The 13192-nt window shown below is 45.5% G+C and overlaps 1 protein-coding gene across 1 annotated transcript in view; it reads right to left on the bottom strand.

Annotated features, from left to right (window-relative positions):
• The window catches only part of cubn (cubilin (intrinsic factor-cobalamin receptor)), a 197683-nt gene that overhangs the window by 31627 nt on the left and 152864 nt on the right, over nt 1-13192 (bottom strand). The window contains exon 46 of the mRNA XM_078422245.1: nt 12988-13137. Coding sequence (XP_078278371.1) covers nt 12988-13137 — 150 coding nt within the window. The remainder of the gene's footprint in view (nt 1-12987; nt 13138-13192) is intronic.

The raw sequence follows: 13192 nt of genomic DNA, 5'->3' as shown, positions 1-13192 counted from the left end.
TCTCCAGGACCGGACAATGTTTCCCCCTCTACCCTCAAGCTCTGTGCCGAACAACTGGCACTGATCTACACAGACATTTTCAACCAGTCCCTGCAAACCTGCATTGTCCCTGCCTGCTTCAAGGTCTCCACTATTGTCCCTGTACCCAAAAAGACAAGGATCACTGGTCTTAATGACTACAGGCCTGTCGCACTTACCTCTGTAGTCATGAAGACCTTTGAAAGATTTGTGCTGGCCCAGCTGAAAAACATCACAAACCCCCTGCTGGACCCCCTGCAGTTTGCATATAGGGCCAATAGATTGGTGGACGACGCAGTCAATCTAGGCCTGCACTTCATCCTCCAGCACCTAGACCACAAGGGGACCTATGCCAGGATTCTGTTTGTGGACTTTAGCTCTGCTTTTAACACCATTGTGCCAGAGCTACTACACTACAAACTCTCCTAGCTGACTGTGCCTGAACCCCTCTGTCAATGGATCATCAACTTCCTGACGGACAGGAAGCAGCATGTGAGGCTGGGAAAGCATATCTCGGACCCGCAGACCCTCAGCATAGGAGCACCGCAAGGCTGCGTACTCTCCCCTCTCCTTTACTCTCTCTACACCAACGACTGCATCTCCACAGACTCCTCTGTCAAGCTCCTCAAGTTTGCGGATGACACCACCCTGATTGGACTGATCCAGGATGGGGAGGAATCTTCCTAGAGGGGAAGTGACACAGCTGGCGTCCTGCTGCCATCGCAACAACCTGGAGCTCAATGCTCTCAAGACAGTGGAACTAATTGTAAACTTTCAAAGAGATACCCCTCCCTTCCCCCCACTCACCATCACCATCAGATAGTCACATCTGTGGAGTCATTTAAGTTCCTTGGAACCATCATCTCCAGGGACCTTAAATGGGGGGCCACCATCGACTCCACAGTCAAAAAAGCCCAACAGAAGAAGCACTTCCTGCGACAACTGAAGAAACACAATCTGCCACAGGCAATAATGGTCCAATTCTATACTGCTATCATTGAGTCAGTCCTCACCTTCTTCATCATAGAAATGTAGAAACATAGAAAATAGGTGCAGGAGTAGGCCATTCGGCCCTTCGAGCCTGCACCGCCATTCAATATGATCATGGCTGATCATCCAGTTCAGTAACCTGTACTGCCTTCTCTCCATACCCTCTGATCCTTTTAGCCATAAGGGCCAGATCTAACTCCCTCTTAAATATAGCCAATGAACTGGCCTCAACTACCTTCTGTGGCAGAGAATTCCACAGATTCACCACTCTCTGTGTGAAGAAATGTTTTCTCATCTCGGTCCTAAAAGACTTCCCCCTTATCCTTAAGCTGTGACCCCAGGTTCTGGACTTCCCCAACATCGGGAACAATCTTCCCGCATCTAGCCTCTCCAACCCCTTAAGAATTTTATATGTTTCAATTAGATCCCCCCAATAATCATGGTTTGGTTAGGCTCAGTCACCAAGCATGACATCCGGAGGCTGCAACGGATCGTTCGCACAGCTGAGAAGGTTGTTGGCTGCAACCTTCCCCCCATTGACGAACTGTACACTGCAAGGGCCAGGAAGCGAGCGGGCAAGATCATCTCTGTCCCCTCTCACCCTGGCCACAAACTCTTCGAAGCACTTCCCTCTGGAAGGCGGCTCTGGACTGTCAAAGCAGCCACAGCCAGACATAAAAACAGCTTTTTTTCCCCACGAGTGATAGTTCTACTCAATAACCAAAGTCTGGAGTCTCTTTTTTGCTCTGGTTTATTTTCACCCACAAGTTTAGACCGTAAAGTTGTATCCTTATTGTTTTGTTGTGGTTATGCTTTATTCTTAATTGTTAACTGTATGTTTGTGTTAGTCATTTGTGAGCGGAGCACCAAGGCACATTCCTTGTATATGCATACTTGGCCAATAAACTTATTCATTCATTCATCTCCTGCCCCGTTTTTGGCCTCAAAGGTGGTGGTCAAGAGAAAGGATCGCCAACAACACCATCTGGCAGACCATAGAAAAGCACTGTGTGGTACAGAAATGTAGATGGACTGAACCCTTGACAATCTGCCAGCTCCTGGAGGGAGATCAGGAATCTGACTTCAGAGGCTACATCTGCACCAAGGTACCTGGTGGAGACTAATCTGTCAAATTTGGAACAGACCCATGTTACTGTAAGGGGGATATGGAAAATATTCTGTCATCATTCGAGTAACTCTGTTCTTGTAAGATGAAATATCATGCCAGGTAAATCAGCCGAGCATCTGTTTTACATCATGTCACCCTTTTATAACAGAGGAAGTGTGGATTGGTTATATTCAGACAGGAATAGAATGGACATATGGTGCAACAAATAGAATAATAATGACTTGAACAAATGTTAAGTGCCCCTTGGAGTGTCCAGTTCTCATTTTCCAGAACATATGGTACAGAAAAAATAAGGATTTAGTTGAATAATAACGTTAATTTGAGGAGGGAATCAGGAATGTAGGAAAGAAATATGGAAGGTTCTGAAGCAGAACCACGACTATCCCGAATGTGGAGTTGGGGAATGAATGTCAACGTCCTTCCAGGGATCAGAATCTTTCACGTTTTAGTTGTGGTACAAGTTATATTGGTGCTGTGTTTGGGATTTGCCACCTATGTGCTTCTGCAGTTGTAAATGTAATTATATCAGTGGTATTTAAACACTGAGGCACTCCAACCTATCATGGCAGGTACTTCGGAGTAGCTCAGATTTAGCAGTGGCTTCCATAGGCAGGTTAGCTGAGCGCCTGAAAGGGTGATCTTTGGTGGCGTTTATGGTTAGCTTGCATATCATATTGTAAAAACAGATACTAAGATCAAGTATATTTTTGCCCACAAAAGTTCGAATAGCTGAGCATAACCTACAAATAAGAAATGATAACTGGAGCTCAAAGGATTGTAGGATTGTAGCAGTCTTTGGAGCAACTCAATGGCAATTAAGTGCCTAGGTTTGCACATGGACACATAGGGCAACACAGAACTTATACTTGAATAATGTAGTTAGAATCAATGGTGAAAGTCATATTTTCTCAGAATGCACAGATATCCGAAGAGAGTTAATCGTTAATCATTAATTATTAAATCAAAAGAGTGCCTTGTATTGTGAGACCACTCAAATATTGATCAGAGACAGGGGTTTCCTAAATACATAGTAAGTGATTCAGAAGCAGCTGTTCTTGTGTCTTCTATGCATTGGTGGAAGTGCTGTATATCATCTCCAAAGTAGTTAAAGAAATGCCATGTTTTGTACAATGGGATATTCTACTATACAAAAGACAACAATTGAATAAGGAATATAGAAATGATGCTGATATACACAAATGGACAAGTGTTGTTAGAGTAACTCAGTGGGTCAAGAAGCATCTCTGGCGAACATGTAAAGGTCCCGACCAGAAACCTCAAGACCTGTTGTGTAGGAAAGTAACTGCAGATGCTGGTACAAATCGTAGGTATCACAAAATGCTGGAGTAACCCAGCGGGTCAGGCAGCATCTCAGGAGAGAAGGAATGGGTCACAAAATGCTGGAGTAACTCAGCGGGTCAGTCTGAAGAAGGGTCTCGACCCGAAACGTTGATCAGTCTGAAGAAGGGTCTTGTCCAGAAACGTCACCCATTCCTTCTCTCCTGAGATGCTGCCTGACCTGCTGAGTTACTCCAGCTTTTTGTGATTCCTGCCAGACCTGCTGAGTTACTCCAGCAGTTTGTGTCCAATTGAATAAAGAAACTTTTGTTTTTTTCCCAAAACAGATTCTATTGCTTCATAATATCTTCTTTCACTGCTCAGAGTTATTTCAACTTTCTCTCTTTGAGATTCAGGGACAGTCTGTTATTTACAACCAAAGACTTTTACAGCTGTAAGTGATGAAATATAATGAGTTTGCTTCCACAAGACAACTCAACACATTCACATAGTTTGGGCACTAATTTCCAAATAAGTTTTCCTAACTTCATCAGTGCAGTTAAAGAACACAGAGCCTTTGAGGTCTTAAGGAAACATTTCTCACTCATCTAAAAAGAGATTCACATGTGCTAGGAACTCTTAAGAAGGAATATTATTATCATTGTTATTTTAATTACACAAAAAATGAAGTGCATTTAAGAATACTTGCTTAATTTATTCCCTCACAGGATGGAAGGATTGCTTCCAAGACCAACATTTGATTGCCAAGCTTGTGCTAATAGTGAAGCATGCTGGCACACTTCAGGTGACATTTAAGAGTAAACCACATTCGTGATCCTGCAGCCACATTGACGCCTGACCCACTAAGGGCGCCAATTTTTCCTTTCTGGAAGGGACATTAGTGTTTGCAACAGTGTATTAGTTTCATGGTTATCATTGCTGTTACCGTTTTTTATTCCAGATCTTAAAAAAGTTAATTAACCAAATGTAAGTTCCTGAGTAGTGGTGAGATTTGAAATTGTACTACAGGATCTTTCCTAGACCCCTCTGGGATCCAGCCAGTCAAATGAAACACTACCTTAACCTTTGCATTTGGCAAATCTTTTATTTATGCTTGTGGAGTTTTTGTTTTCTTTTTGATGAAATATGAAGCTGAGGCCTCATCTTCTCTCACAGATGAATGTGCAAGATTCTACTGCAGTATTTCAAAGAGTGGGGAGATTCCTCCTGCCGTCCTGGACAACTTTCATCAATCAAGCTGCATCATTAGAATGAATTAGCTCGCTAGTTTGTGGGATTTTACCACATGAACACTGATTGATGTTTCTTCTCACTAACGCAGTGACTACAACTCCAAAGTAGTCCCATGGCTATAGAATATTTTAGCATATCCTGACAGGAATCCAAAAACATATTTAGGGTTTTGAGTGAAATATCAACTGAGGTTCTTCTGCAGTTGTATAGGGCCCTGGTAAGACCACATCTGGAGTATTGTGTACAGTTTTGGTCTCCTAATTTGAGGAAGGATATCCTTGTAATTGAGGCAGTGCAGCGTAGGTTCTCGAGATTGATCCTTGGGATGGCGGGACTGTCATATGAGGAAAGATTGAAAAGACTAGGCTTGTATTCACTGGAGTTTAGAAGGATGAGAGGGGATCTTATAGAAACATATAAAATTATAAAAGGACTGGACAAGCTAGATGCAGGATAAATGTTCCCAATGTTGGGTGAGTCCAGAACCAGGGGCCACTGTCTTAGAATAAAGGGGAGGCCATTTAAAACTGAGGTGAGAAGGAACTTTTTCACCCAGAGCATTGTGAATTTGTGGAATTCTCTGCCACAGAGGGCAATGGAGGCCAAATCAGAGTTAGATAAAGCTCCAGGGGCTAGTGGAATCAAGCGATATGGGGAGAAGGCAGGCACGGGTTATTGATTGTGGATGATCAGCTATGATCACAATGAATGCCGTTGCTGGCTCAAAGGGCCGAATGGCCTCCTTCTGCACCTATTTTCTATGTTTCTATGTTTCTAAGTATGCTGCTGTGTTCTAGTGTATGTCAAGCCGCTTGAGTGTTATAGGAACTGCATTTATTCAAAAAACTGAATAGTATTCCATTGGACCCCCTGACTCATATTTTGCTGATGGTAGAAAGGCTTCAGGGTGTGAGGAGTTGAGCCATTGCTATAACATACAATGCATCTGATCTGTTCTTGTTACTGCAATATTGATGTAGTTGGTCCAGTTGGGCTTTCGGACAATGGTAACGGTATTGTCATGGGGGAACTCAATAATGGTAATGCATATAAATATCAAGGCTAGGTGGTTGGCCCCTTCTTATTGGAGATCAGGGTGGCACAATGGCACAGCGGTGGAGTTGTTGCCCCATAGCTCCAGAGACCCTGGTTTGATCATAACCTTGAGTGTTCTGTGTGTGAAATTTGTATGTTCTCACTGTGATGGCATGCATTTTGTCCAGGTGCACTGGTTTCCTCAAATATTCCAATGATGCACTGGTTTGTAGGTTTAATCAGCTTCTGTAAATTGCACCTAGTTTATAGGATGCGAAAGTGGGATAAAATATAGGTTAAGTAGTGTTCGGGTGATCGATGGTCAGCGTGGACTCGGTGGGCCAAATGTCCTGTTTCCATGCTGTATCTCTAAACTAAATTAAACTAAACTAAAATTTTCATTGCCAGGTACTGAAGCGATACCAATGCTACTTACAGTTCTCAGCCCATGCCTGCCTGTTGTTTCTGTAATTAGACAAGAACTGCTTCATTTGCTGGAGAGTTGCGAATGGAATTGAACATTGTACAATCATCAGAAAAATTCCCACCTCTATTTTCATAGTGGTAGAGCTGCACTGACTGACCTCCAACAATTTCAACCACCTTCCTTTGTGCAAGGTGAAACTCCAACCATGAGCCTGTTTCCTGGGCTATCACAACATTGGACTCCAGGCTCTTTGACAGCCCAAAATGCTGGAGTAACACAGTGGGTCAGGCAAACATGCCTGACCCGCTGAGTTATTCCACCATTTTGTGTCAATCTTCGGTGTAAACCAGCATCTGCAGTTCCTTCCTACACACTCCTTAACAGCACATGTGGTCAACTGTTGCCTTGATGCCTCGCTTAGAATGATAGACAATTTAAGAGAGTTCCTGGTGTTGAATGCTGAAAAATGGCTACAAGCGCAGAGCAGTTAGAAATCAGGATGCATAAGAACTCAGAATTGGAAATAACCGATAAGGCTACAGGGCTCTTGGAGATGACAAAGATAGGGAAGACCAAGCTCATCATAGGATTTGGAAATCCATTTTTATCTTAAATGTTTATAGTCTTTTCTAATTCAAACTATGAAAGGAGTGTTGTGGCATACACACTGCATTTACACTTTCATAGAAACATAGAAACATAGAAAGTAGGTGCAGGAGCAGGCCATTCGGCCCTTCGAGCCTGCACCGTCATTCAATATGATCATGGCTGATCATCCAACTCAGTATCCTGTACCTGCCTTCTCTCCATACCCCCTGATCCCTTTTGCCGCAAGGGCCATATCTAACTCCCTCTTAAATATAGCCAATGAACTGGCCTCAACTATCTTCTGTGGCAGAGAATTCCACAGATTCACCACTCTCTGTGAAAGAAAACGTTCTCATCTCGGTCCTAAAAGACTTCCCCCTTATCCTTAAACTGTGACCCCTTGTTCTGGACTTCCGCAACATCGGGGACAATCTTCCTGCATCTAGCCTGTCCAACCCCTTAAGAATTTTGTAAGTTTCTATAAGATCCCCCCTCAATCTTCTAAATTCCAGCGAGTACCATTCCAGCAAATTCCATCTGAGTAACATTTCCAACACTTGGAATTTAATTTATAACTACAGCTCTATGGAAGTGCCTGTGGAAATGCACAAATTACAATTACTATGAATGTCATGAAAGCTTTGAGCTACTTTAATGGAATAGTGGAAAAGTATTCAAAACTTTGGAGAAGGGACAACCAATGCCAAACCATACACAACGGAACCAACAGAGCTTCTTCAACTTGATGCCTCTTTCACTGCACTCTCAATTTTAGTTTAAAGAACGAGACCAAGTGGACACGTTGGGCCCACAACTCATTGAGTTGCCGTTGTGACGTGGGAAAATCACGCTTTTTCCTTTAAAATCAATGGCTTTAAAAAAATTGTTTAAAAAATCGTCATGAAAATCGTGATTTTTCTTTAAAATGGTGTTTTTTCCTGCATTGGTCTAGCACTCTCCCCTCCCCTCCCTCACTCCATCCTCTCAACTTCCCTTCTTCCCCCCTTCCTCTCCCACCGCCCAGCCACCCACTCCATCCCCCCTTATTTCCCCCCTCCCTCCATTCTTAGGGGCTCTCCGGCGGCGCCGCCATTCCCGGCCGTCGGGTTTCCATTGTGACGTGGAACATGGAGGTATTACTGCGCATGGGCGGCTGACGGGCACAGCAAGCGAAAAAGGGATTTATTAAAGTTTAAAATGTGAATAACAAAATATAACAATTTGAACGTTAATAGGATTTCTTGATGCAGGAATTTTCAACATCAGCATCATTTCCCCTTCTCACAACAGGAAGGAGTTGTCGAAAATCGCCGCAACAAAAGGTAAGAATGCCGCCAAAAGGCACATCGTTCTTTTTGCATAGATCTCGAAGAGTTCTGTCCACCGTTTCAAAGCTCTCCCTCCTAATCATCAGGCACTCATCCCAAACAATCAGTCTCACACTCTTGATCAAATGAACCATGTTGGAGTTCTTCTCAATGTTGCACATTGTATTATCGGTCACTTCGATGGGTATCTTGAATCGAGAATGTGCAGTTCTTCCACCAGGCATCAATGTAGCTGCAACACCAGAGGTTGCTACAGCAAAAGCAACATCAACTTGACCTCGAACTTTGGAGAGGATCAAATTGGTGAGAATTGTTTTGCCAATTCCTGCTGGTGTATCAATGAGAAACATTGAAGGAACATTCCTTTCCAAGCAGTTGCACACATAGTCATACACTGCTCTTTGCTCAGCATTCAGCAGAGGCTCCTTCTCTTCAACAAATCACTGATGTTCAGGTCTATTGTACTGCAGTTCACTCAGCAATTCTGGATTGTCACCATCAAGGTTCATCCTTCCATGTCTTGGTAATGGCACATGAAAGTATCCCAGTGTCTTGTTGTAATTCACAAGCTTGTCTTGAATATACAACAGAACCTGAACATGATGCCTCTCATCAATCATGATATTTGAATCATCGATTGTTCTCCGTTCCCTTTGAAGGTAATCTTCAGACATTGAATTTTTGAAGCGATCCCAGAATTGTCGAGAAGTGTTGATCTCAACAATCGTCAGCAAAACAAACAAATCTCTCATTGCTTTGGGGAGTCTTGTCCACTCAGCATCTTCCATTGTCTGTTGCCAATGGTCGTCAGTTTGCAACAAACCCCTTTCTATGCAGACGTCTTTGAAGAAAGGAAGAATATGTCCGTCAAATCGGGGTACATCAGCGTAGTATAGTGTTCTTGCAAATTGAGAACACAATTCCACGAATTCAGTTAAAGTTGTTCTCGTGTTATCCTCATTTCTCACCAGCCGACCAGCATCGACTCTGATGATGACTTGTTGTTCTTGTGGTAGATGTACCTGGAGTCGAATGACAGCGGGGCGACTCTCATGAGTTGGAAATCCAAGGATTGATCCCACTGCTTCCGACGGACCAATGTGTCTGCCAGTAAAGTACTGTGCAATTTTGTCATCCCTGTTAACTCCAAAAACTGCTTGATCACTCCCCTTCAATAGACAATAGACAATAGGTGCAGGAGGAGGACATTCGGCCTTTCGAGCCAGCACCGCCATTCAATGTGATCATGGCTGATCATTCTCAATCAGTACCCCATTCCTGCCTTCTCCCCATACCCCCCTGACTCCGCTATCCTTAAGAGCTCTATCTAGCTCTCTCTTGAAAGCATTCAGAGAATTGGCCTCCACTGCCTTCTGAGGCAGAGAATTCCACAGATTCACAACTCTCTGACTGAAGAAGTTTTTCCTCATCTCAGTTCTAAATGGCCTACCCCTTATTCTTAAACTGTGGCCCCTTGTTCTGGACTCCCCCCAACATTGGGAGTGTACTTGAACACGTATTTGACCGACTTTACAGAGGAGCATATCTCAAAGTTAATGTGATATTTGAACAGCTTCAATAGTTGAGCATTACAGGGCACCACCCATTTAGAAGTAATAGGTCGATCCCGGCGTCCTTCTTGATGTCCCTGAAATCCTCCCGTATCCAGAGATCGTCTCCTGTACAGAGGATGTGACTCATCTCCACACCTTGTGCTTTCGATAAACGGCTTCGGGAATCTCTTTCTGCATCTTCCATTCTTCCAACATGGAGAGGTCTGGTCGCAGTATGGTTCATGAACAGATCTCCCAACATTTGATTTTACAAATTCATAATTTTGATGTCCAAAATCCAGAATTTTACATGAAATTCATAATATGGCAGGTAATGCAACTTTTCATCAAAAAAAAGTATGCATGCCAAATGTGCATATGCGTTGTGCTACATTCATGTGTGACAAACGACTATTATTTCCAACAGTCTGTAGTTCTTGGACTACATGTACAATGTCAGGCCTATCATGAGTATATTCTGGTATTTATTGAAAGGTTATTGAACAGAAATACTATTTACAACAAAGAAAAAATTGTTTTGTTTTGGTTTTTCTGTTTTGGTTTTCCGTACACATCCCAATTCTTTTGATATTGAATAAAAGAACAATGGTCATAAGATGTATGGCTAAGTTATGAAGAAAGAGTTTCATTTAAAACTGCACATACCGAATTTCATTGAAGACATACTTGCTCCAGTGGTCTTCAACAGCAAATCACAACGGCCCGGTGGGCGGAGAGGCGAGGACCGGCGGACGGTGAGGTGAGGCGAGGCCCGGGAGTGGCTAGGCGAGGCGAGGCCCGGCGAGGCAGGGGCCCAGCGAGCGGCGAGGCGAGGCACTGCAAGCGGCGAGGACCAGCCCGACGAGCGGCTAGGCGAGGCCCGGCGAGCCCCGGCGGGTGGTGAGGCCCGGCGGGTGGTGAGGCCCGGTGGGTGGTGAGGCCCGGTGGGTGGTGAGGCCCGGTGGGTGGTGAGGCCCGGTGGGTGGTGAGCCCCGGCGGGTGGTGAGGCCCGGCGGGTGATGAGGCCCGGCGGGTGGTGAGGCCCGGCGGGTGGTGAGGCCCGGCGGGTGGTGAGGCGACCCCTGGCGAGCAGCGAGGCGATGCCTGGCGTACCGAGGTGAGGCCCACTGAGTGGAGAGGCCTGGCGGTCGGCAAGGCGAGGCGAGCGGCGAGGCCCGGCGGATGGAAGGCGAGGCCCGGCAATGCAAGGCCCGGCGAGCGGCGAGGTGAGTCAAGGCCCGGCGAGCTTCGAGGCCCTGCCCGGCGAGCGTAGCGGAGAGAGGCCCAGTGAACGGAGAGGCCCGGCCCGGACTGGCGATGCCCGGTGAGCGGCGAGGCAGGGTGGGGCGAGCGGTGGGGCAAGTGTCAAGGCATGTGTTTTCTGGAAAAATGTGAGGCAAAATCGGAATGGCAGAAATGAAATAAGAAGGTGGATCTTTCTGCCAAATTCGGAAGGGTTCGGAGATCTGCATGACCTCGGAGGCCTTCCTTCTTCTTGGCATGATGTTAAAAAGAGACAGGTATTGATGAAGGGAGGGAGGATAAAGGGGGTGGAGGGGGGATGGAATGCATGAGTGGGGAGGGGGGATAAAGTTGGTGGAGGGGGGATGGAGTGCGTGAGTGGGGAGGGGGGAGGGGGGGGATAAAGTTGGTGGAGGGGGGTTGCAGTGGGTGAGTGGGGTTCTTTAAAACAACGTTAACACAATTTCAGTTAATGCAGGGGAGGTTTGGGGGAGTTTTTCAGGGGGGTTATCTTTAGCAGCTCAGCAGCAAATAAAATCTTTATACAAAATCTCTTGTTTGTTTGTTTGTTCCTGAACTATAGCCAAAACGGTACACAATAGCGCGACAATTTTAGACCCACCTTACCGTTGTCCCATGGTCTTATTGGAAGATGTTTCATTGAAATAGGTGATGTATTCTAGGGAGGGGAGAGGGGTAGACAATAAAGACGGTCAAAATATGGCCCGAGGACGCCACCCAACAACTCCAGGACTGCTTTGATCGCACTGACTGGGACCTGTTTGCACAACAGGCGACCCGCGGTTCAGAGGTAGACTTGGAGGAATACGCATCCACTGTGCTCTCCTACATCAACTGCTGTGTGGAGCAGAGGACGCCATCTCTCTGGCTCTTCACACTGTCCTGACTCACCTGGAGAGACAGGGCACGTACGTGAAGATGCTATTCATTGACTAAAGCTCTGCCTTCAACACGGTCATCCCCACCAAGCTCATCACCAAGCTCCACCAGCTAGACCTCAGCTCGTCGTTATGCGACTGAATCCTGGACTTCCTGCTGGAGCGACCACAGGCAGTGAGAATGGGCCCGCACCTGTCCTCCACTATCACCCTGAGTACCGGCACACCACAGGGCTGTGTTCTAAGCCCCATGCTCTACTCCCTATTCACACACGACTGTGTTCCTGCATTCGACACCAATACCATTGTCAAGTTTGCAGACGACACAACGGTGATCGGGCTGATCACCAACGGTGATGAAACAAAATACAGAGTGGAGGTGCAGAACCTGGCGGACTGGTGCTCTGATAACAACCCGTCCCTAAATACCACCAAGACCAAGGAGCTGATCATCAACTTCTGTAGATCACACAACGGGGAATATGCCCCAATCTCTATCAACGGGGACAGTGTGGAGAGAGTGTCCAGCTTCAAGTTTCTGGTCACTCACATTTCGGAGGACCTAACAAGGTCCACTAACACTGCTGCGCTGGTCAAGAAGGTGCAGCAACGACTGTTCTACCTAAGAACACTGAAAAAGTCTGGTCTACCCCAACAGCTGCTGACGACCTTCTACCGCTGCACCATAGAGAGCATCCTAACACATGGCATCCCTGTATGGTACCTCAGCTGCACGGAGGCAGAGAGGAAAGCTCTTCAGCAGGTAGTCCATAGAGCTCAGAAGACTATCGGAACACAGCTACCAGCCTTGGAGGGCATCTACAACACACGATGCCTCATAAAAGCCACCAGCATCCACAAAGACTCTTCACACCCCTGCAATAGTCTGTTCGAACATCTACCATCGGGCAGACGATACAAGGCCTTCTACACACGCACCTCCAGACTCAGGAACAGCTTCATCCCCAGGGCCATAGCTGCTATGAACCTGTCCTGCTGAGCTGGATGGTCACATCGCACAATGAACTGGCACAGATCTACTTGCACTTTATTCTGTTTTAAAACTGTTCTCATTTGTTTCATTGGGTTGTTTAAATTAATACTGATTAGCTAATTGATTTATTGCATCATATGGGAGGCGCATTCCCAATCTCGTTGTACCCCTGTACAATGACAATAAAGATATATTGTATTGTGTATTGTATATAGATGACTGTCAACAAAACATTACAAGTCTGAATCATACCTTCCATACTGAATGCTTCAAACTGTAGAATTGTAAACTGATGACTGGCACCATTGATCAAGTATTCACAGTTTAGGTTTGGATCATAGCGATCTGGGTAGTTCGGTGACATAATACGTCCAGCAGAAGAAGTAAAATTGGCCCCACATCCTAAAACAAAGTAGAACACATCTGGAGTTAATATAATCTATCTTCATATGTTCAA

This window comes from Rhinoraja longicauda, chromosome 2 (genome assembly GCF_053455715.1).
Source record: "Rhinoraja longicauda isolate Sanriku21f chromosome 2, sRhiLon1.1, whole genome shotgun sequence".
NCBI classification, from domain to species: Eukaryota; Metazoa; Chordata; class Chondrichthyes; order Rajiformes; family Arhynchobatidae; genus Rhinoraja; species Rhinoraja longicauda.
The sequence above is the reverse complement of the archived record's forward strand: the minus strand, read 5'-3'. Positions and strand labels throughout refer to the sequence as shown.